This window comes from Moschus berezovskii, chromosome 4 (genome assembly GCF_049115385.1).
Source record: "Moschus berezovskii isolate FMDL1 chromosome 4, NW_MosBer_1.0, whole genome shotgun sequence".
NCBI classification, from domain to species: domain Eukaryota; kingdom Metazoa; phylum Chordata; class Mammalia; order Artiodactyla; family Moschidae; genus Moschus; species Moschus berezovskii.
In genome coordinates this window covers 11,278,359-11,301,722 of record NC_142463.1, presented here as the reverse complement: position 1 = coordinate 11,301,722, position 23,364 = coordinate 11,278,359, and the positions used below count along the sequence as shown (strand labels likewise).

The 23,364-nt window shown below is 52.4% G+C and overlaps 3 protein-coding genes across 8 annotated transcripts in view; all 3 read left to right on the top strand.

Annotated features, from left to right (window-relative positions):
- Positions 1-208: 208 nt before the first annotated feature.
- On the top strand, positions 209-17,021 carry CSF3R (colony stimulating factor 3 receptor). Of its 6 annotated transcripts, none has more exons than XM_088835143.1 (18): positions 209-444; positions 1,676-1,730; positions 3,543-3,626; positions 5,879-6,175; positions 8,386-8,509; positions 8,664-8,851; positions 9,603-9,772; positions 9,894-10,047; positions 10,143-10,222; positions 10,622-10,835; positions 11,887-12,078; positions 12,460-12,561; positions 13,141-13,287; positions 13,399-13,539; positions 13,780-13,873; positions 14,390-14,471; positions 14,891-15,106; positions 16,817-17,021. In XM_088835143.1, exons 3-18 carry the CDS (start codon positions 3,563-3,565, stop codon positions 16,877-16,879), a joined length of 2,328 nt encoding a protein of 775 aa, XP_088691269.1. In that variant the 5' UTR covers positions 209-444; positions 1,676-1,730; positions 3,543-3,562; the 3' UTR covers positions 16,880-17,021. The 6 variants fall into 6 exon arrangements, with proteins under 6 accessions (XP_088691269.1, XP_088691270.1, XP_055258175.2 ...); XM_088835144.1 differs by lacking the exon at positions 16,817-17,021 and adding an exon at positions 15,817-16,616 and having other exon boundaries at positions 211-444; XM_055402200.2 differs by lacking the exon at positions 16,817-17,021 and having other exon boundaries at positions 221-444; positions 11,890-12,078; positions 14,891-15,670.
- A 226-nt stretch (positions 17,022-17,247) lies between these two features.
- Positions 17,248-23,329, top strand: MRPS15 (mitochondrial ribosomal protein S15). Its single transcript, XM_055402206.2, has 8 exons — positions 17,248-17,763; positions 18,066-18,110; positions 19,027-19,102; positions 19,875-19,923; positions 20,409-20,493; positions 21,421-21,479; positions 22,736-22,927; positions 23,177-23,329. The coding sequence occupies exons 1-8, from the start codon at positions 17,628-17,630 to the stop codon at positions 23,312-23,314; spliced, it is 780 nt and encodes a 259-aa protein (XP_055258181.1). The 5' UTR covers positions 17,248-17,627; the 3' UTR covers positions 23,315-23,329.
- OSCP1 (organic solute carrier partner 1) overlaps positions 23,305-23,364 on the top strand; it is a 37,650-nt gene continuing 37,590 nt past the window's right edge. Inside the window, exon 1 of the mRNA XM_088835145.1 lies at positions 23,305-23,363. Within this exon, the coding sequence (XP_088691271.1) occupies positions 23,315-23,363 (49 nt within the window). The 5' untranslated portion in view covers positions 23,305-23,314. The remainder of the gene's footprint in view (position 23,364) is intronic.

Genomic DNA, 23,364 nt, shown 5'->3' with positions numbered 1-23,364 from the left:
AAGCCTTCGAACCAGAGTCTGTCTCCAAGTGACGCTCCCCCAGGGCAGAGGGGCATGGGAATGGCACACAGGCGGGTTGGAGCCTGGGTCCTGCCAGCCTCAGAGCTTTGAGTCAGGAAATCCGGAGGCAGAGGTGGGGGACGACGTTGCCACATCCCTCAGCCCCTTCAAGACCCCCCAAGGCAGGAAGGCTGCCCATGCCTCGCCAGCTTCCCTCCCAGGCTCCTTCCTGGGAGGAGGGGGCTGCCCGTGCCCGTGTCAACAAGGGAGGGAAGGAGCTGGGCAGGTGTTGCAATCAGCAGCCCCTGCGCCTGTCAGAGACGGAGCCATTAACGACAGGGTTGGGGACAGAAGCCCGGCTGCGGCTGTTTTCAGGAACTTGCCTTGAAGAGGAGAGCAGAGACGGGGAGACCGGTGGGTGCCCGGCCAGCTGCAGGCTCCAGCGTGAGTAGGGGAGCCCCTGGGAGGGCTGGGCCTGGGAATGATGGGACCCTGGAGTCTCAGGTCCAATCCCCTCCCCCCCCCCCGGGTGACCTTGGACCAGCACTCAGCCTTAAGAATTTACCCCTGGGAACCAGGAGCCCTCAACACTGAGTCTTTTTCCCCAAGGTGCCCGCTTTTGTGGGGTGGGCGCTGCGTTTGGGAAGTCACAGACAGACAAATATTTCTTTGGGACACTGAGCTGGGCTCAGTTATACTCATTATTTGCCTCCCCGAGTCTCTCTCACCACCTGTGTCTGAATCGCTCCAGTCTCCATGTCAATTTCACACCATGTCAATTTCTCTCTCTCTTCCTTCAGCCTTCTCTAGCTTGCTTGGCTCTGAGCTCCTCTCCGTCTGTCTCAGAGTCTCTCTATGCCTCTCTTTTTGTCTCTCAAGGGTCCCTTTGTCTCTTGAGTCTTAAACTCTCTTGAGTATCTCTTTCTTCTCAGCCTCTGAGTGCCTGTCTCTGAGTATCACCATCCCTTGCCTCAGGCTCCTTTTTCTCTCCCGCCTCAGTCTTTCTCTCTGTGATCTCTCTCCAGTGTTTTGGTTTGTGCATCCCACTTGCCTACTTTTTCCACCTTTCTCCGTCTGAACCACATCTAGGAAGTCCTCTCCCTTTGTTTTGTCCCAGCCCCCTCTTCTCCCCAACCCTCTTCCCAAGGAAAGAATCTTCATGTGAAAGGGAGCAGAAAGAACAGGAGGGACAGGGGCGTGAACTGGAGAAGGGGGAGGCAGGAAGGCTGAGAGTGGTGGGATGGAACGGAGAGGCAAGCAGAAAGGTGGTGGGGGCTGGGGTTGGTGATGCAGTGACCCCAGGGGACAACATAGCGTGCTGGGACTCCAGAGTCCAGAGAGTGAGCAGGGATGGCTGGAAGCAAAGGGGGACTCTGGGGGGCCAAGGAGCAGGGAACCCAGAGACGGGGCTTTGAAACGTGAAATGTGACACAGACAAAAGCAAGGTGGCAGTCCTAGGAGGCGGAGCCCACACAGCTGGTAAGCAGGGGAGAGAGGTACTAAACCATGCTGATTCCATGAGGTGGCATCCTGCTTCACGGTGCATGAAAATAACATGGTTATGGAGTGCTTCCTCTATGCAAGCTCCGTGCTAAGTGCCTTTATCACGGACCATCTCATTTCATCCTCACCCCAACCCAGAGATGCAGGAGCTATTGTTATCCTTCCTTCACAGATGGGGTAACCGAGGCTCAGAAAGGTGGAATAATCTGTCCAAGGTCACCAAGCTGGTAAGTGGTGGACCTGGGGTTCATACCAGGTGGTCTGACTCAAAGCTGGGCCCCCAGAAAGTGACGCCATGCTCCACCTGGTCCCAGATCCCACTCAGCTGGGGTGGGGAACATCCAAGGCTGCCATGGGTGACCAGGGACTGATGCCAAATGTGCCAACCCCTGGCAACCCAGGGGGAAGATGCCTGGGCCCTTGGGATTTGGCGTTGGGTTGCCCACTGGGAGCCAATGAAGAGGGATGAAGTGGTACCTCACCGGGCAGGAGCAGGGACGGGCACCAGCACCCCAAAATCTGAGCCAAGGAGGCTACATCTTCCCCAACAAGTGTGCGTTGGTGGATAGTCAAACTGGATGCCGTAGGAACAAGGTTGCCAACCACTAATTGGTAGACTGAGGTCCTCTGAACAATTGGGTGGGCTTCTCACTGCACAAAGCTGCCCAGAAAGTAGAGGCTGAAATCTAGCCTGTTTTCTAGTTGCCAGGTCCTTGTGTGGGGCTGCATTTGTCCAGAGAAAGGGGTGCTTTTTTCCTGATTTGCAAAAAAGATGACTTAGGAGCTAGCATTCACCTGGTATCCTGATACGCCAACATATAATAAGGAGGGACCAGGGATTTAAGAAAGACCCCTGCAGGCAGAAACAGCCTTGGGTATCTGCAGTTCTTATTCACTCCTCTGTCTTGAAATGAAAGAAGCTTAATCTTTTCTGAGCACAGGGATCAGCTGGGACACCACCTACATGTATGTGTTAGTGTATGTACACGCAAAAGCTGGTCAGCGATTCCCACTGATCTGCCACCCAGAGTGTCAGTTAGTGCTGGAGGACCAGGTGCCTGGCCCCAAGACCCCAATGGGAGCATAATGGAAAGGCTGGAAGCCACCCCAGGAATAGAAACCTTTGCTTACTTCCTGAGACTAATGAACTAATGCTCCTTCCATCTGGGCACTGTCGCCATGACCACAGGATATCTGGTCCCAGAAGGCCTCCAGAGGTCTGTGCCCAGAACTGGGGTATCCTCTCAACCCACCCTTCCTTTTAGCCATTGCTGTGGAAGCCAGCTTTTCAAGGTGTAACCTGTCCTCAGCTGTTCCGTGGAACTGTCCCTTTCTGCCAGGCAGTGAGCATCTCTGACTCTTTGAGGCTCACCTTGGAGGACCTGCCCGGTACTCACACATGTGCAATGTGATACATGCCAGGGAGTTAATACCCCAAGGAACAGCCTTTGACCAACAAGGGGCAGGAACCGGAGGACAATGTTCCCATCCTGTCTGCCAGCCAGGTTCTGAGACATGTTCAATGTGGCTCCTTGCAAGGTTCCAGCAGGATCGAGCCCCAGCTGTCCTCAGTTTGATGATGCACGCTTGTGTTGGCTTTCCTCCTTACCCGCCTCATTCTCCCCACTCCCTTACTCTGTTCCTGGAGTCTTCCCCAAATAAACTACCTGCAGGCAAGCCTTCATCTCAGGCTTTGCTTTCAGCAGGCTGGGAGACTGGCTAAAACAGAAGGGAAAGGGAAGAATGCTGTTCCCTGTGGCTCCCTTCCCTGCTCTCTCCTTAAAGGCACATATAATAATAACAGTCATTTAAGAGTCATTTCCTATGTGCCAGACACTGTGCGATGCCCTTGACTTGCATCATTTTGGGTCTTCCTCCCCAAACCCTATGCAGTGTAGGTTTTTGTTACCTTCATTTTGCAGAGCAACCAGGCTCAGAGAGGTCAAGTAACCTGGGTGAAGCCACACTGTAGCAGAGCAAAGACTAAGCTCAGCTCTGACTCCAAAGCCCACAACCTTCACCACCCCCTCTGCCTCCAGGTGAGGACCAAGCCAGCACGATGGTGGGGTTGGGAGCCTGGAGCCCGGTGGGAGCTGCTCTGATCATCCTGCTGCTCCCCAGAAGTGAGTGTGGTCAGGGATGAGGGTGCCATGGGGTGGGGGGATCACAGGGAGAGATGCTGGGGGTGGAAGAGGGAGTCATTTCCCTGCACTGTCACAGCGCTCCTGGGGTTCCCAGAGAATTCCCAAAGAATCGACCGGGCCACAGATGTGGGGCAGCTGTGCCCCCACGCACAGACCTCTGCAGGCAAACCACCATCTCTGAGGAAAGGTGAGAAGACCTGGGCTAGCCAGCCCGGGGAAGGTGTGAAAGACCCGGGTCCTGTCTGCGAATTTCTACCAGGTTGTCAGAAGAAACCTCTGAGTCCTGTGCAGCCTTCACAGGCAGTAGAGGGATCAGGGTGGAAGCCGTGAGAAGGCAGCTTTAATCCTGAAGCAAAGAATCTCCAGGACTTCCCTGGCTTCCCTGCCGGAGTCCCCAGTGGTTAGGACTCCGTACTTGCACTGCAGGGGCACAGGTTCAATTTCTGGTCATGGAACTAAGATCCTACATGCCACATGGTGCTGCCAAAAAAATAACAAAATTTTTTTTTAAAAATATGAATCCTAGGCAGAGCTCTCCAGACTATGGAGACTATCTTGAGAGGTGCGGAGCCTCCCATCTCTAGGGGTATGCAAGCCAAGACATAACAGCGGTCAGCAAACTTTGATGTAATTTTCAGCTTTGCAGGCCACAGTCTCTGGCATGTTCTTGCTTATTTGTTGTTTGGTTTGATTTTTCACCCTCTAGAAATACAAAAAATGTTCTCAGCTAGCAAGCCATACAAAAACAGATCATCCTAGCCCTGTGGTAGAGGACTTGGTATTATGTGGAGTTTTGAAGTAAACAGTTGGCAAGAGTCCTTCATGTCTGAAATTCTGAGTCTGTGATGTGATAGGAGCCCTGTAAACTTGCTCTGTGACCCGGAACAAATGGATCCTCCTCTTGGGGCTTCAGCATCCCCATCAGCAAAGTGGGCTGCAGAACAGCTGGGAGAGGAGAGAAGGCACTGTGGGCAAGGTCCAGTGCTTGCTCTCATTCCACGCATATTCACCACGGGCCTGCTCTGGGAACGCAGCAGTGAGCAAAACAGCCAGGGATTCTGGCCTCGCAGAACCTATGGTCTAGCTGGGGGTACAGAGTAGCAAATCATCACATGAATCTATAAATACAAAGGATAATATGAGCTTTGGGAGAGTTCAGGGGGCCTGGCGCGGTCCGACTGGTCAGAACCCGGTCTGGTTCCTCAGAGGATGCCTGAATGTCAACCAGGTGAAAGAGGGGTGGCAGAAAGGAAAAGGAGCACCTCCGGGAAGGATCAACAGGTACGAAGATCGGGAGACTGGAGGGAGCGTGGCATGTTCAGAGACTAGCATGTAGGCTAGAGGGACTGGAGCTGAGAGGCAATGGTCTGGGCTGGAACCAGGAGGGTTAGGCAGGGGCCAGGCCACAAGGGTTGTGAGAAGGATCTAAGTTTTGGGCTGTGAGAAGGATCTGAGTCTTTAACCTAATCATAGCAGCAAATACATGCCAAGCACTGTTCTGAGTGCCTTACGCATATTCTCACATCTAATCCTCCCAACATCTCTAAGGACTTTTTTATCTTCATGTCACAGATGAGAAAACCAGGGCACAGAAAGTCTGGGTAACATCAAGGTCACAAAATTACTAAGCAGCAGAAACAGGTTCTAAACCTAGGCAGTCTAGTTCCAACATCCACACTCTTATCCATGACAGCGTACTGCCTTTCAGAAGAATAACGTGCCAATGAAGTGCTGTGGTCAAGATGGGGTAACAATCAGATATGAATTCTGGAAAGATTGCTGTGGCTGCGGGCTTCTTATCATTCTACCCATTGTTTCACCATTGTTGGGGAGGGGACTGGTCTCCATCTGGCGGCGTGCTGGCATTGGCTTCAAGCACTGATTGTGTACCCCTCTTCCCGAGTTCACATTCAGTGATGTCAGCCTGGTAGCTTGAAATCAGCCACGGTGGGAATATTTACACCAGGGAAAGCAGCCCAGGCTGCAAGCCAGGACCCGTTTCTCTCTGTATAGCAGGTTGATAAACATTTACCCCCACACCACTATCTCCCATCTTAACTCGAGAGCCTCTCCCAATCTCCGCACACATCCTTGCCATTGCAGCACCTGCCCCCCTGAATCTTGGGGGGTAAAGCAAGAAGGTAAAGGCACTGAGTCTAGGAGTACCGAGTCTAGGAGGCCAGCTCTGCCAGACAGAGGGGTCACTTACAGCCTATTCTCTTCCACCCCAGGCCTGGAACAGTGTGGCCATATCCTCCTCTCAGCCCCCATCGTCCGCCTGGGAGATCAAGTCACAGCCTCCTGCATCATCAACCAGAACTGCAGCCACCTGGGCACCGCATGGCGGATTGTATGGAAACTGGAACCAGAGCTTCATCCCAGGGAGAGGCAGCAGCGCCTGCCGAATGGGACCCTGCAGTCCACCATCACCTTGCCCCACCTCAACCACTCTCGGGTCCTTCTCTCCTGCTTCCTGCACTGGGGCAACAGCCTGCAGATCCTGGACCAGGCTGAGCTGCAGGCGGGCTGTGAGTCCCTGTGGCCATCCTCCCACTCTTCCTCCAATGCCTTCCTGCCAATACTAATAAGAGCTATTCTTTCTTAAACTCTTGCTCAATAAGTACTTTATAAACATATCACATCTTCCCTACCAGTGGGTAGTATTACATAGCCCCATTTCACAGATAAGGAAACTGAGGCTCAGGGAGGGTAAGTAGCATGCTGTGTGTGTGTTAGTTGCTCAGTTGTGTCCAACTCTTTGCGACCCTATGAACTGCAGTCTGCTCTGCCCATGGCATTTTCCAGGCAAGAATACTGGAATGCATTGCCATTTCCTTCTCCAGGGGACCTTCCTGACCCAGAGATCGAACCCCTGTCTCTTACGTCTCCTGCATTGGCAGGTGGGTTCCTTACCATTAGCAAAGTAGCATGCTAGAGGTCACAAATTAATAAGGATAGAATCAAGATTTTTATCAAGCAGTGTGGCTCAAAAATCAGTCTAGTAACCACTACTCCATATGGCTGCCGAGTAAGCCCAACTCCCCAGCCACAGGAAGGTGTCTGCAGGGAGGACATTCTCAACGAGGTGAGCACGCTCCCAGATTCTACCCCCACCCCAGTCTCAGCCTTCTGCTCAAACTGAGAAGGATGGATTTGTGCCGAGCCAATGCATAATGTGTGGATCACAATAAACTGTGGAACATTCTGAAAGAGATGGGAATCCCAGACCACCTGACCTCCCTCTTGAGAAACCTGTATGCAGGTCAGGAAGCAACAGTTAGAACTGGACATGGAACAACAGACTGGTTCCAAATAGGAAAAGGAGTACGTCAAGGCTGTATATGGTCACCCTGCTTATTTAACTTATATGCAGAGTACATCATGAGGAACGCTGGGCTGGAAGAAGCACAAGCTGGAATCAAGATTGCCAGGAGAAATATCAATAACCTCAGATATGCAGATGACACCACCCTTATGGCAGAAAGTGAAGAAGAACTCAAAGGCCTTTTGATGAAAGTGAAAGAGGAGAGTGAAAAGGTTGGCTTGAAGCTCAACATTCAGAAAACAAAGATCATGGCATCTGGTCCCATCACTTCATGGGAAATAAATGGAAAAACAGTGGAAACAGTGTCAGACTTTATTTTTTTGGGCTCCAAAATCACTTCGGATGCTGATTGCAGCCATGAAATTAAAAGACGTTTGCTCCTTGGAAGGAAAGTTATGACCAGCCTAGATAGCATATTAAAAAGCAGAGACATTACTTTGCCAACCAAGGTCCGTCTAGTCAAGGCTATGGTTTTTCCCATGGTCATGTATGGATGTGAGAGTTGGACTGTGAAGAAAGCTGAGCGCCGAAGAATTGATGCTTTTGAACTGTGGTGGTGGAGAAGATTCTTGAGAGTCCCTTGGACTGCAAGGAAATCCAACCAGTCCATTCTAAAAGAGATCAATCCTGGGTGTTCATTGGAAGGACTGATGCTAAAGCTGAAACTCCAATACTTTGGTCACCTCATGCGTCGAGTTGACTTACTGGAAAAGAGTCTGATGCTGGGAAGGATTGGGGGTGGGAGGAGACGGGGACGACAGAGAATGAGATGGCTGGATGGCATCACCGACTCGATGGACATGAGTTTGAGTGAACTCCGGGAGTTGGTGATGGACAGGGAGGCCTGGTGTGCTGTGGTTCATGGGGTCGCAAAGAGTCGGACACGACTGAGCCACTGAACTGAACTGAACTGAACTGAATGCACGAAAAACAGAGACCAAGGTTCTTGTTTAAGAATCTATAGTAGTGAAAGTTAAGATTTACAGAGCACTCATATATGCCAGGCACTGCTCTGAGCACTGTATACCTAGTAAGCCACTCAGCCCTCACAATAACCCTAGGTGGTAGGTATATTACCATTACCCCTACTTTACAGATGAGGAAACTGAGGCACAGAACCATTAGGTGACTTCAAGATCACACCACTAATGAGTGGCAGAATCAGGATGAAAGCCCAGACACTACACTGTTACTGTCAAAAAGGGCAGAGTTGAGAGGGTTAAAGGCTTTGTTTACTTGTCTGTGTAAGTGTGGATAACTTAGCTTACCCCGGGGCTGCCCTTAAGGCATGGCAGGTGGGTTGGCAACCTACTTGCCATGGAGACCCAGGGCAAGGAAATGCCCAACTGGTCCCAGTGGGAGCTTTCTGAGTGGTCTTACCTGAAGCCCTCACTCTCTCCGCCCTACCCACAGACCCTCCCACTGCACCCCACAACCTATCCTGCCTCATGAACCTCACAACCAACAGCCTCATCTGCCAGTGGGAGCCGGGCCCCAACACCCATCTGTCCACCAGCTTCACCCTGAAGAGCTTCAAGTGAGTAAGAGTCCCTATGCCAGCCCCATTACTTTGGGTTCTGGGACAGAGCATGGGTGGGACTGTTGGGGTGGAAAGCCAAGGCAGAGGTGGGGAGGAGAAGGGAGCTTGGCTTTCTGCCCCCACTTTACATCCAAGCCTGGCCCATTGGCAGGAGCCAGGACAAATGCCAGATGCAGAAGGATTCCATCCCTGACTGCGTGCCTGAGGACGGGCAACGCTGCTGCTCCATCCCCCGCAAACACCTGCAGCTGTACCAGAACATGAGCATCTGGGTGCAGGCCAGGAACGCGCTGGGGACCAGCATTTCCCCGAAGCTCTGCCTTGCTCCCATGGACGTTGGTGGGTGATGCTGGGTGTGGGGGAGGAAAGAGGTCCCCACCATGAGCAGACTCAGAGAGGCACAGGGAGGGAAACACAGACCCAGCAACAGACACAAAGATGCTGAAAGACCTGGAGGAAGAGAAGGGAGAAGAACAAAGTGGGATTCAATTGAAGACAGAGCTATGGAGACATGGACAGGGATGTGGAAGAAACACAGGCAAGGAGACACACTCATTCATTCTTTTAGCAAATTTCCTGAAGCGCCCACTCTGCACTAGGCGCTGTTCTAGGGGCTGGGAATACAGCAGTAAACAAAACAGCAAAAAGCTTGCCCCTGAAATTTTGCCCACTTACATTCTGGTGGGCAAAGAATAATAAAATGTCAGGTAACGGTATGTGTGATGAGGAAATTAAGCAGGGGATAGGGAGAAGGCGGTCAGGAAGGCCTCACTGAGAAGATCCTTGGAGGAAATGAGGGAGCGAGACACTGTATATTCAGAAAGTAAGTGCTCCAGACCGAGGCAACAACCAGTGCAAAGGCCCTGGGGCAAGAGTAGGAAACAGAGAAACAGGCTCATAGACAGAGACAGACCTGCAGAAACAGGATGACACAGAGATGAAGAGACACAGAGAGACGGAGAGATATAGAGATCCCACGGATGGAGACCCAGGGAAGAAATGGAACCACAGACAGGATGACAAGTGGAAGCCAGGACAGAGCCCTGTCGGATGAAGCAGAGACAGTGTCCGATAACCCCTCTCCTTGCAGTCAAACTGGAGCCCCCCACACTGTGGGCCCTGGAGCCCAGCCCTGCAGTGGCCCCACCCCAGCCAGGCTGCCTGAGGCTGCGCTGGGAGACCTGGAAGCCGAGCCTGTACATAGAACAGAAGTGTGAGCTGCGCCACCAGCCTCGGCTTGGAGAAGCCGGCTGGGACCTGGTGAGGCGGAGGGCAACCTGAGGGGCCTGGGGTGGGGGTGGCTGAGTGGAGGGTAAGCTGAGCTTGCCCCAAAGGGCACAGAGGTCCAGGCTCAGAGCCATGCCTGTCTTCCTTCCACCAGGTGAGTGCCCTGCCCGCCAGGACCCCCCAGTATGAACTCTGCGGGCTCCTCCCATCCACAGCCTACACCCTGCAAATGCGCTGTACCCGCTGGCGCCTGCCCGGCCACTGGAGCGAATGGAGCCCCAGCCTGGAGCTGACCACCACACAACGGGGTGAGCAGGTGGTGAGGGGCTGAGAGCAGCCATCAGGACCACCCAGGCTGGCCTCCGGGGCCCTCCCTGACTCTCCCCTCCTGCTCCCTCCACAGCCCCCATCGTCAGACTGGACACGTGGTGGCGGCAAAGGCAGCTGGACCCCCAGACGGTGGCCGTGCAGCTGTTCTGGAAGGTAACCCCCTCTGAAGGCCATCCCGCCACCTCTTCAGATTCAAACAGACCCCTGCAAGCTGGGGCTCAGGACTCCAGCAGGTCTGGCAGGCTTGAATGCATTTGTACATGATCTGCACACACTTTGCTGGCTAGTGCACTAGGAAGCTGGGCAGTGCCCTTCTGCAGTGACTACAATGCGGGACTCGCCTTGTTAGGTGCCTGCTGCTCACACTGAGTTACTTTATCCTTTCCTCCCTTCTAGGACCTGGCACAGGGGGAAGAAGGGAGGCAGGGAGGAGGGCTGACTCCCAGTCTGGGTGGCTCAGTTCCGGGGACACGGACACTCCATCTAGAAGCTCTCCCGACTCAAGATGAGCTGGACATCCCCTTATCTTTTTCCTCCTATGCCCACCAACAGCCAATAGCCCTGGAAGAAGACAGCGGGCAGATCCAAGGTTACCTGGTTTCCCGGAGACCCTCAGACCAGGCTGGGGCAGAGCCAACCCTCTGTGACACCACGGAACTGAACTGTACCTTCCAACTGCCTTCAGAAGCCCGGGAGGTGGTCCTTAAGGCCTATAACACAGCTGGGACCTCGCATCCCACCCCCGTGGTCTTCTTGGAAAGCAGAGGTAAAGAGGGCCCACAGCTAGCAGAGTATGATGGTTAAGCATGTAAATTCAGAGGCTAGACTGCCTGGGTTCAAATCTAATCCTGTTACTTGTTAGCTATGAGATCTGGGCAAATTCCTTACCCTCCCTGGCCTCAGTTTACTCAGCTAGCAAATGGGAATGGTACAGGGTCTAATTCAAAGCATTGCTGTGAAGATTACATGAGTTTAGACATGTGCCTACACAATGTAACTGTTCCATATGTTAGCAACTATTATTATCATTAGCCAGAACCAAGTTAAGCTGGTGGCAGTGCCCACACACACACACACACACAGTCTATTCTGCCAAGGAAATGGGAGACAAAGTTCTAAAGTTTTCCAGCTAAAACACAGTCCCTGGGACTTCCCTGGCAGTCCAGTGGCTAAGACTCCACACTCCCAATGCAGGGGGCCCAGGTTTGATCCCTGGTCAAGGAACTAGATCCCACATGCCAGAACTAAAGACCCTGCAAACTGCAACAAAGATCAAAGAGCCCCTATGCTTTAACTATGACCAAGCACAGTCAAATTAAAAAAAAAAAAATAGACCCTGAGTTAACTGTTCATTCTCAGGAGATCAGACCCCTGATCATGGGTCTTCATGAAGTGAGATTAACAATAACAATGGCTAGTATTCCCATTCCCCAGCCATGTGACCCTAGACCAGTCACTTAACCTCTCTGTCTTCATTTTCTTATTGCTAAGATGGGGACAGGAGTAGTGCCCCCAATGGGACTGTTAGCAGACTCAATGAATTAATACACACAAAGAACCACACAGGGTGAGCTTTCATCACTAATTACCACAGCAGGCCTGTTTCATGTACCATCTCACTTAATCCGCACCATGACCCTCCATGGTAGCAACTTTATTATCATCATTTCCACCTTACAGATGAGGAATCTGAGGCTCAAATGTTGATTTACCCAAGGTCACCCAGCTTGTAAGTTGCAAAGGCCAGACTTGAGCCCAGGTTTCTAGCTCTAGGGCCTTTCTTTTCATCTTCACATCATCGTCTCCTACTCTATCAGCAGGCCCACCCCTGGGCAGACTCCACACCACCGCTCGAGGCCCTCATAGCCTCTGGGTGGGCTGGGAGCCCCCCAGTCCTCCACCTCAGGGCTATGTGATTGAGTGGGGCCTCAGTCCCCCCAGCCCCAGTGGCAGTCCTATGACCTGGAGGATGGAGCATAACGGAAGCATTGCAGGGACCTTGTTGCAGGGTAAGACAGGCCTGGGGGCTGGGCAGATGGGCAGGGCCGGGGAGCAGGGGGAGCATTTTATCTGCCTGAACCACCCGGTTCAGGTATACTACCCAGTGTTTCCTGTTCCTGCACCGTTCTCATCTCACGGCCTCCGAATCTGGAAGTTCTTCCTGCAGTCTAACTGGAGCCTCTCTTTCTAGCCCTGACTCTGCCACCTTTCTAGCTCTCTCTCTCTCCCATTTGTTGTCCCTTACCCCCACCAAATGATCTGAAGAAGAAACTGCAGAGGCCAGTCCTGAAGAACGAGGCTCAGGTTACCCCTGAAGTCCAAGGTTAGCCCCCAGCCATCATCAGAGACTGGCCCCTAACCAGAGTGCCCACCCCATTTTCTCTCTACAGAGAACATCAGGCCCTTTCAGCTCTACGAGATCACTGTGACCCCCCTGTACCAGGACACCAAGGGACCCTCCCAGCACATCTATGCCTACTCCCAAGAGATGGGTTTGTTAGCCACTAAGTCTTTTTTTCAGAATCCCCTCCTCTCTCTCAAGACCTGTCTAGGCCCCTGCAAAATCTGTAATTAGGAGAGAACTTTTTCTCCCCCCACCCCCCACCCCTGGCCCAGAAAACGGTCTCTCTCAATCCTAAGATTACCCCTGGCTTACACTAGACCCCTGCAGCTGGAAAGAACTCAGGTGGTGGGGTAAGGGAAACTAGGAAGTAAGCTCCGCAGAATTCAGGGAGCAAGTCTGGCAAAAACTGGTCAGGTGTCACATGAGTGGCAGAAATCAAATGGTGAACCAGACAAAACTAGGCCTGGCAGAAATCAGGAAGCAAAGCTTTGGAGTCAAAGAAAAGCAGGTTCAAATCCCAGCTCAGCCACTTATTAGCAGTCAGTGGGATTCAGTGAAAGTTCCCGGGAAAACGAGGCTTGGATATGAGTCCCCCTGAACTTTCTTATACCACCCACCCCCACAAAGTGTCCCAGTTCTTGGGTCTGGGGAGCCACAAGAAGTCCAACTGGGCTCCCTCATCCCCACCCCACTCCCCATCAGCCCCTGCATCTCTGTCTTCCGGCAGCCCCCTCCCATGGCCCAGAGTTGCATCTCAGGCACATTGGCAAGACGTGGGCCCAACTGGAGTGGATGCCCGAGGCCCCTGAGCTGGGGAAGAGCCCCCTTACCCACTACACTATCTTCTGGACCAACACTCAGGACCAGTCCTTCTGTGAGTCTATCCTCAGCGACCCGCAACCCCAGAAGGCCTGGGAGGGGTGCTCAGAGGTCTTGGGGAGGTTCAGCAGCCAGGCCCAGGCTCACAATTCTCCTCTACTCCCAGCCACTGTCCTGAATGCCTCCACCTATAGCTTTGTCCTCCGTGGCCTGGAGCCTTCCAGCTTGTACCATGTCCACCTCACGGCAGCCAGCCAGGCGTGGGCCACAAACAGTACAAGCCTCACCCTGATGACTTTGGCTCTAGGTAAGGGGAGAATGGGGCCTGGTCAGACAAAGCTGTTGGGAGAGGGCCTAACCCGAAAGACTGCTATTGTATAACTAGATAAGCATTGCCTGGATCCTCTGAGCAGGGAGACCCAGCACTACCCTTGGATCTTAGTCTGAGGGAGGAGGCCCAGCCCTGCCCTCGGAGCCTAGTCTGAGGGAGGAGGCTCAGTCTCACGTGCATGCACTCTTACATCTCCTGGCTTTCCCCTCACCGCAGAGGAGTCTGAGCTGCACATCCTCCTGGGCCTGTTTGGCCTCCTGGTCTTGCTCATCTGCCTCTGTGGGGCTACCCAATTCTGCTGCAGACCCAGGTGAGTCCTTCTGAGAGACCTGACACCCAGTTAACCCTGCCTAAGGGAACTGATGCTAAAGCTGAAACTCCAATACTTTGGCCACCTCATGCAACGAGTTGACTCACTGGAAAAGACTCTGATGCTGGGAAGGATTGGGGGTGGGAGGAGAAGGGGACGACAGAGAATGAGATGGCTGGATGGCATCACTGACTCGATGGACATGAGTTTGAGTGAACTCCGGGAGTTGGTGATGGACAGGAAGGCCTGGCGTGCTGTGATTCATGGGGTCGCAAAGAGTCAGACAAGACTGAGCGACTGAACTGAACTGAACTGAAGGGAACTGAAAGCCCAAGTGAACAAGGCTGGCTCCTCTCAGACTTGCCAGACCACAGGGTTCAGGTCTGGGAGTCAGGCCCCCTTCCTTCTCCTGTCTGCATGAAGGGGTCATCCCTTCTGCTGCTGGGAGTAGATGGGAGAAATGCTGGAAGGACAGGAGGGCATGCTGGCCCAGCCTTCACCTGCCCTCTTCTCCAGCAGGAAGTATTCCTTCTGGCCAAGTGTCCCGGACCCAGCCCGCAGCAGCCTGGGTTCCTGGGTGCCAACCATAACAGCGGAGGTGAGAACACTGGAGGAAGAGGGAAATGGGTCTGAGGGTTAGGCTCCTACCCCAGGCTCAAAGTGAAGGGATACTCCCCCAAGAATGAGTACTCAGGACTTCCCATCACTTCACCTCTTTATAGAGCAAAGCAGACCTGAGTGTGAATCCCAGCTCCACCCATTTCAAAGCCTCAGTCACCTCATTGTGAAATGGGACAAATCACACACAGAAGCACTGGGGAGATTCTCCAGGCTAAGTCTGAACAGCACATAGCATGTGTCTGGCACATATGAGATGCTTTGCAACCTCTGGAGTAACCCTTTGCGTTCCAGCAAGGAACAGCAGGAATGCCCCACCACCACCCAATGCAGGAAGGGAAAGGGGCTGGAACAGACATCTGAAACGAACCAGGCCCTCACCACACATCTTCATGTCAGGATATCTTTCAGCTGCCCAGCCTTCGGGACCCCGGTATGCCACCCATCACCAAGATCACGGTGCTGGAGGAGGAAGAGAAGAAGCCAAGGCCCTGGGAGTCCAATGACAGCTCAGGGACCGGTAGCCTCTCCACCCTTGTCCAGGCCTATGTGCTCCAGGGGGACCCAAGAGTACCTTCCACTCAGCCTCAGCCCCAGTCTGGCAACAGCGACCAGGTGCTTTATGTGCAGGTGCTAGGCAGCCCCACAGGCCCAGGGCCTGGGCAGTACCTCCGCTGCGACTCAACTCAGCCCCTCTTGGAGGGCCTCACCCCCAGTCCCAAGTCCTACGAGAACCTCTGGTTCCAGACCAGCCCCCTGGGGATCCCAGAGCCCCTAGCCCCACATCCGGAGGACGACAGTATCTTTGAGCCTCTGCTTGACTTCCCTCTACTACAAGGACTCCGGGTCAGTGGGGCGGAAGGCCTTGGGGGCTTCTAGGGCTTCCTGGGACTCCCCACCTGGGCCTGCTCCTTGATAAGCCTGGGCCATCCAGAGAAGAGAATGCCAGTAAGCCCATCACTAAAAAACCACTCAGCCCCAGGAAAGGCAGAAATGCTCCCAGCCTCTCTCTGTCTTTGACCCTCAGCATCCCTCCCCCATCTTCCCAATCTCCATGGACTGGGTCTCCCACTTCAAAGGCCAGACAAGGCTTGGTCCAGCCTGCTCACTAGCCTTTGTTTCCTATAATCGGTACTTGATTCCTATAATTTCAGTCTCTTAAAGTGGTTTATGGTCTGATTTGGTTTGGCTTGATTTTGAGCAACTCTTGAGTGGGCCTGAATCTCTGTTCTCTTTCTTTTCAGAGCCCGAGCGATCGTAGGGGTGGGGTGCTCCTCAGAATCGTCCATTTATTTATTCTTTCTTTAATTCCTTCATTCAACTAGCACCTAGGTGCTGTGCTGGCAGCAGGGTTCCAGAATGACTAGGCTTAGTCCATCCTCAAAGAGTTCCCATTCTAGTGATGGAGACCTGAAAAATGACCACCAGGGCACAGTCGCCATGGTTACCAAGGGAGTCACAGATAATCGGGGACATGGCGAACAGACCTCGGAAACAAGTAACCCCTGTAAAGGAAATATAATTAAAAACAAAATCTCCCACCAGCCTAGAAAACCTGTCCACAACGGTAGACGAGGAAGAAAAAAGATTTTTAACGGGGTGAGAATTAAACCAGAATGTCATGGGCAAGCAGCTCAAGAGTTTGCAAAGACGAAAAGAAGTCTTACACTTTTACACAGTGAAGCGGATACAACTCATTGCATACATTTTCTCAGGATAATCAATAACTAGTTCTCAAGCAAGAGGACTTGACAGCGCTATTTGTCACACAAGGGTCATCCTCAATTCAGCCGGGAAATGGGGTAGCCAACCTGGGTTTGTTAACTGCCTTTATTCAAAGGAAAAATAAATTTCTCATATCTTTATAAGAGGAGGGAGGTTTGCAACTTGGAGACGGAGACCAGCTCCTGCTCTCCTGCAGAAACTGGGAGAGAGGGGCTCTATCTTTCTTAATGATTACATTTCAAACAGACCACTCCCAGGTCCCTGAGAAAGACATCCCTGAGTGGTAAAACTGGCAAGAGGCCTATTTAGCTTTTAAAAAGATTTACACACATCTCAAAAGGGAAAAAAAAGAATTCAGTTACATGTATTCTAAAGTAAATGCTTTAAGAAAAGCAAAGAAGAGGAGAGTCTTTCTCTTTTTTGTATTGGGGGAAATTAAGGTATATTCTTCCTACTTTTAATTGGCATTTGTCCATGCCTGTACACTCAGTGGCTCCGTCATGTCCGACTCCTTGCAACCCCATGGAGCCCACCAGGCTCCTCTGTCCATGGGCTTCTCCAGGCAAGATTACTGTAATGGGTTGTCATTTCCTCCTCCAGGTGATCTGTCTCCTGCAACTCTGGCACTGGCAGGCAGATTCTTTACCACTTAGCCACCTGTGAAGCTGGCATTTGTCCTTATACCCCTCATTTCACGAATATCAAAACTAATATTTCTTGAATACTTACTATATTCCTGGTGCTTTGCACACATCTGTCTCAGTTAACCCTCTAACAACCTAAAATAAAGATTCTGTTATTACCACCCCCATATCATGGAATAAGTACACTGGGGCCCTGAAAGGTTGAGTGACTTGTCCATAGTAACACAGCCAGCAAACAGCTGAGTTAGGATTCCAGCTGTCCAAAATCACCGACCTCAGTCACCACGCTACAGTGCTGCCAGAGAAGAGGCTGAAACCCGGCAGTTCTTACAGGGCCCCATCCTGCACTCTCAGGGGAGAGGGAGAGGGGGATGGAAATACTAGGTCGGGGGAAGACCACTGACAGGCCCACGGGAAGCCCCCAGGATAACTCAGAGGAAACTGGAGTGGGATTAAGGGCAGGATGCATGATCAAGAAAAGGTGGCATTAGAGTTGATACAGCACCGCACGCCACTAACAGGGCCAGGCAACGACCAAGCCCCTCTAGTCTCGCTCTATAGCTAACCAGAGCTCTCCACTTGACCCAACTCCGCGTCATCACGCAGGCCTACCTGCCAATCCATCATCTCGGTCCTCATCTGCTCCGGTCTCGCAACTGCACTCGATTGGTCGAGCCGGAGCCAACATGGCGGCGCCCGTGTAACCTAGTCCGTGCCGCGAAGGCGACGCGGCCGTGGCGCGGGTCCCTTGGGGGTCAGAAGTCACCATGCTGAGGGCGGCGTGGAGGGCGCTGAGTTCGATTCGAACCCAAGCAGTGACACAACCCCCAGTCCTCGGGCTGCCGGGGGGAGGGTGCGCCAAGCTTCTCTCCGTCCAGTGGGACCTTCCCTCAAGTCCCGGAGGTGAGCTGGGAAGCCGGACAGCGAGAGTAGAGCAATAGGATTTGGAGGAGATAGAGGGTATGAGAGGAAAGAGGCCACTGGGGGACGGTGTAGCGGCAGGAGAAACAGTGGTGGGTGGGGAAGAAGTGAGATGAGGTGGGAGAGACACGGGGCATCCCGGCGCCGAAGAAATGCGGCGGCGGTTCGGCACAGAGGAAGGGCAATGCGACGGCCGTAGACCAGAATCACGGCTGGACTGTTTAAGGAGACCCTTTAAGGAGGAGATCCTTTAAGGAGACTCAGCCCCCCTTTTTTCTGCGTAGGTCTCATACTCCAGGCCGCCCGCGGATATGCCACCCAGAAACCAGGTAGGAACTGGATGCGACTTGAGGCGGAAGAGAGATTCAATTGCCTGGAAGGCTTGAGGTGGCTACTTAGAGCCACCCGAAGGCGGGGGTGGAGGGGTGATGGTGCAGAGGTCCTGCGAAGAAGCCCACATTCACCTTGCAACAAAGTCGTGGGCCAGGATCCTGCATGAAGGGCAGGGGGAGGGGAGGATGGGAGCAGGAGCTTTTAGAGTGGGCGTGAGTGGAAATGAACCATTGAGAGGCAGTAGGGGGCCGACACTACCGAGGCTTACCTAATATACAGCGATTTGTGTCCGCCCTTCCCAGGTGGAGAGCCTGGTTTCCCATCCCCAGGCAGTCTGCTGTTCAGATCTCTCTTACTAGATCATAATATTACTAGTGTAATGGCAGAGCAAGGTCAGAGTGGAAAGGACAAGTTGATACCTGCCTTGTCTCTCCCTCACCTGCAAGCACACACCAAGGCTGAGGGTTTCTTGTGATCTCTATCTGGTGTTTACATTTCAGACATCTCCTTAAGTAAGCCCGTTATTTCATTCATGCAGTCAGCCAGTGAGTATTTGTAGAGTGCCTGTTCTGTGCTGAGCCACAGGACTAGACTTGTGGGGATTCAGAGGGAGTCGAACTCAGTCCGTCCACAGGAGGACCCATCCTAGCGGGACATCTGATGACTGTAGAACCAGACAGGTGTGTGAGAGGCACAGGCACAGTACAGGGTCTTGGGAAAGGCCGTCTGCTCCCAGCATGAAATATCAAGGCAGATGCCCACAGGCTTTACAGAGGAGAAACTGAACCCGGAGATACCAGTGCCTTGATTGAGACCCTGGATGTCTCTGACAGAGGTGATGGGGAGAGCCAAGTCCGGGAGGATGGGCAGTGAGAGCTGATTCTGGGTGTTTTCCATCCCTGCACTTGACAGTCCCGCAAAGCCGAGAAGATGACCCGCCCCCTTCCATGCTGCTAAAGGACTACCAGAATGTCCCTGGAATTGAGAAGTAAGCAGAACGAAATCTCTTTGCTGAGGCAGAGAGCCCTGGGAGGATTGGCAAGGAGAGGGCTTTGAGGGAGATACCCGCTGGATCTGAAGCTTGACTGAAACAAGGCAGAGAAGCCCAGGCATGGTGAGAGTGAGTGGGCAGCCGAATCAGATGGAGCATACCTGCCTGCTGGTTTTATGCTCTGGGTAAAGACCCTCTCCCATTAGATACCAAGGAAGCACCGTGCCTCACAGGTCTTTGTAGAAATCTTGCATCTCTCAATCCTGTGAAGGAAGACATGGTGTCCCCATTTTGTAGATTATCAGACTGCCCAGTGTCATACAGCTCCTAAAGGGAATCAGTGCTGAAAGACACCAAAACCAGGCCCCTGTGCTCAGCCCCTGTCCTGTGCAGTAGGACCTGGGCAGTCCTTCCAGTTCTTCCCACGGTGCAGTGCGACATGAGAAAGAAGCAAGTGTCTCAAGACAGATGGAGCCGCATTCCAGCTAAAATGGAAATCCTCTTTCTGCCCTCCCTGCAACGAACCTGGACACTCGAGCTGACAGCCCCAGTTTTTTATTACCACATCGTTGCATGTTTTCAGCCAGCAAATCAGAGCCTTGCTGACTTTTAATTCCTGAGAAATGGCACCCCACTTCCAGAGAGACTCCTGTTGTAATAGAAATTTTTAACCATTCTTGCTTTTCAAACTAAAATGAAAACAGCATTGCTTCCCCTTCCCCTTTTTTCCTCCACACCTGTCTCTCATTGCTGTGGTTTTTTCCCACAGGGTTGATGATGTGGTGAAAAGACTCCTATCTTTGGAAATGGCCAACAAGGTGAGTGGCCTTTGCCAAGCTTTGACCTCTCTCCGTCCTCTTCTGGAGACTCCCTCCTACCCTGGTAACACCCCCCAGCCCACGCTTAAGTCAAAGTGCTTCTCCCACTGTCATGCTGTATCCACTTGTCAGTATCCCAGACTGAGCATCTCCAGGGCAAGGACTAAGGGTACAACTTGTTCCTCGTTGTACCCTTAGCACCTGACAAACAGTAGGTACTCAATAAAAATCTGACGCCTGCATAACTGACCAAAGTTTGGAAACATTCATCCAACATTCTTCTGTCAGCGGCATTAGCCTTAGGCTCACCTAGATATGAACAGCCATGCGATTGGCCAGAAGCCATACCCTGATGAGCCGAGTGAAGTCAGTCCCTGAGCTTTGTGGCCTGGTTGCTATGACTGCAGCCTTGTACTTGGGAGGCAAGAGGGCTAGTACTTAGTGGGTGGCAGACCTCACAGATTCTCCCTCTCTATCTTCAACAGAAGGAAATGCTAAAAATCAAGAAAGAGCAGTTGATGAGCAAGGTCGTGGAAAACCCAAAGGACACCAGATCCCTGGAGGCTCGAAGTTGGTCTGGGGGGGCCCTTGGGGAGTCGGGGTGCAGGGTAGTCTGCTAGCTGGTACTTGATTCAGGTCCCTCATCTGCAAATACACTGGTATTAGATGTGGCTTGATAAAGAGAGAGACAGGAAAGACCCAGGAAAACTGGACCGTTTTCTGAGCTCCGTGATGTTTAGTCATATCTCTGTATGAGCTCAGGTGATGTTCCTAAGGAGCTTGTTCCTCTCTGTGCTCTGCAGCTAAGATGGTGTGTAAGGGCGCGTGGTCAGGGCCAGTGTCCCCACCGCACTCTCTGCAGTGCTCCCAGGACTCAGCGTACTGCATACGGGAAGGACCTTCTGTAGTGACAACCTCTCCTTGGGGCCATCTTCTGCTTTTGCCTTTGTCCCTATCTCTGCAATACAGGCTTGAGCCAAACAAGAGGATACCTGAAGGAAGGATGTTCTGAGGCTTTAAGAGATGAATGGGAGCTGATAATTCTGAAAACTCATTAGTGAAAACACAGAGATAAGGATGGCAGCTGGGGGAGGGGAGGCAAGGAGGAGACCCTTGACAGTTTGGGGATCTTCAGTTACTGCCTTAGCAAGGACCTCTGGGGCTGTATTGAATCTGTAACCATGAGCGCAGGCATTCCAGACTAAATCCTGAATTTAGTAGGAATGCTCTAAAGTTTTACCATTAAGAATGCTGATTTGGGGGTTTGGGGTTTGGCGATGAGACCTTCATAAGATTGAGGAACTTCCTCTCCTCAGGCTTTGCATTCTGAAGGCAAGATATTCCAACGTCTTTTGAGCTCTTAAAATTCAGACTGCTCTGGGGATGGCGGAGAGCTGTCCAGGAGCTTTGGTGGTGGTTATCCCTTAAAGCATAGCCGAGGTCTGGCCCCTCCTTCCTCTGTGCCTGTCTCTCACCCTCTGTGGTTTGTGGTTTCAGTTGTTGCCTTGACTGTCAAGATCCGCAGTTATGAAGAACACATGCAGAAACATCGGAAGGTAACCCTTGGGCCTCACTCAGCTAAACGTCAGCAGCTGCGGGGAGAGGAGCCTGAGCACTGAGGGGCTCTGGGTCCGGAGAAGCAGCTTGAGGAGCCAGGTGGCCAGAGCAGCAGAGCACCCGCCCCTCAGCTGCAGTGGGAAACACACTTCCCTCCCGCCTCCGGGGGAGACACGGGAGCCTTACAGGGCTGGCTGAGTGTCGTTTGGTCGAGAAGAGCACAGACTTCAGAGCAGGGGCAGTGTGTGGCACACAGGGGCGCTCAGTAGTTTTTCAGTGCATGAGTGGGGTCAGGTGGCCCTAGGTTCAGAACAGCTCTGCCACCGCCACTTGTCTAGCTGTATGACTCTGGGGAAGTTACCTGTCCAAACCTCAGTTCTCCTATCTGTCAAATGGGGTCCAAATTAGTACCTGCTGAGAGGATTGCAAGGACTGTATGAATGGCGGGACTGTATGAATATAATGGCAGCCAACATGAGGCCTGTATTTATAGGCCTCACGCTAAATACTCTATGTGCACCAGTTCATTTAACCCTCATACTCTTCTTTGTAGCCCGTAGTATGGAAGAATAATCTAGGCATGGCATGATTAAGTTACCCCTGCAGGCACACCACTAGGAAATGCTGTGCTGGGACTTGAAACTTGGTGGTCTTGCTCCTGACCCACATTCCTAACCAGTCTGCCAGGTCACAGCACGGTGTCGGACACAGAGCTGCTGTAATGAAGCAGTTGCTGGTATTTTTAATGAGCACACAGTTGTCAACACAGACTAGTCTGGCTCCACGCCTGGCACCTCTCTTCCCTGAAGCTGGCTGAGCTGCTCCGTGAGCTCAAAGTCGGAGTATGGAACACCAGCCCAATCGAAGAAGCAGGGTTTGGCTGCGGGCAGGGGTCTTCCTTGGCCTTCTCTCCTCCCACGCCAGCTGACAGTGTGCTGAGCTGTGGAGAGGCTGACTGGGTGGGTGTAGGGGAAAGAGCATGAGAGGTGGAGTCTGACCACCAGACTTGGATTCCAGACTGACCTCACACAAGGTCCTGACCCAGCACAGTTCTGAAACCTTTAATGAATCAGTTAACATATTTGAGCCTTTATTTTCCCATCTGTAAAATGGGAGTAACATTGCCTAGCTCAGAGTTGCACTGATATTTGCCTAAGATTGTTTCAGTGCCATGGTAAAATGACCATGCTTTGCTTCTGTGAAGTGGCACCCCCTTATTTACATAAAACTCAGAGTAATACCGTTTCTCATACAGGACAAAGCCCACAAGCGCTATCTGCTGATGAGCATTGACCAGAGGCAAAAGATGCTCAAAAACCTCCGCAAGACCAACTATCCTGTCTTTGAGAAGACATGCAAGGAGCTGGGGATTGAGTACATCTTTCCCCCTCCATACCACCGGAAAGTCCACCGACGCTTGGCAGCCAAGAAGGCTCTGTGCATTCGGGTACGATTCAGAACTACTGCTTTGGTTGGTCCCACTCCGGAACTGTGGGTGGAGAGAGCAGAGGGAGGGGTCGTCTGAGTCTGAGCAAGGCGTGGAGCTGGGCCTGAGGCCTTGTGGCTCCCAGGTCACTAAGTCCATGGGGAAAGGCTGGGGTGACCGTCTGAGGGAGTCATTCCCCACCCCAGCTGCTTCGAGTCTGCAGTTTTGCATAGTATTACAAAGGCTTATCCCATCCCCTCTTATCCCCAGGTTTTCCAAGAGGTTCAAAAGCTGAAGAAGCAAAAAAGGGCCTTAAAAACTGCAGCTGCAGCAGCCCAGAAACAAGGCCAGAGGAACCCAGAGAGCCCTTCCGAAGCCAGACCAGAGGCAATCACAGAAACCCAATAAATGTGGATAAAGTCATGTCTTGCTGCCTTGAAGAACAACAGTAGAGAAGG

Coding starts and splice junctions, on each gene's coding strand:
- CSF3R (XM_055402199.2), top strand. CDS start 3,563: ATGGTGGGGTTGGGAGCCTGGAGCCCGGTGGGAGCTGCTCTGATCATC. Junction 3,627..5,878: donor CATCCTGCTGCTCCCCAGAA/GTGAGTGTGGTC, acceptor CTTCCACCCCAG/GCCTGGAACAGTGTGGCCAT. Junction 10,223..10,621: donor CCGTGCAGCTGTTCTGGAAG/GTAACCCCCTCT, acceptor GCCCACCAACAG/CCAATAGCCCTGGAAGAAGA.
- MRPS15 (XM_055402206.2), top strand. CDS start 17,628: ATGCTGAGGGCGGCGTGGAGGGCGCTGAGTTCGATTCGAACCCAAGCA. Junction 17,764..18,065: donor CCTTCCCTCAAGTCCCGGAG/GTGAGCTGGGAA, acceptor TTTTCTGCGTAG/GTCTCATACTCCAGGCCGCC. Junction 19,103..19,874: donor AATGTCCCTGGAATTGAGAA/GTAAGCAGAACG, acceptor TTTTTCCCACAG/GGTTGATGATGTGGTGAAAA.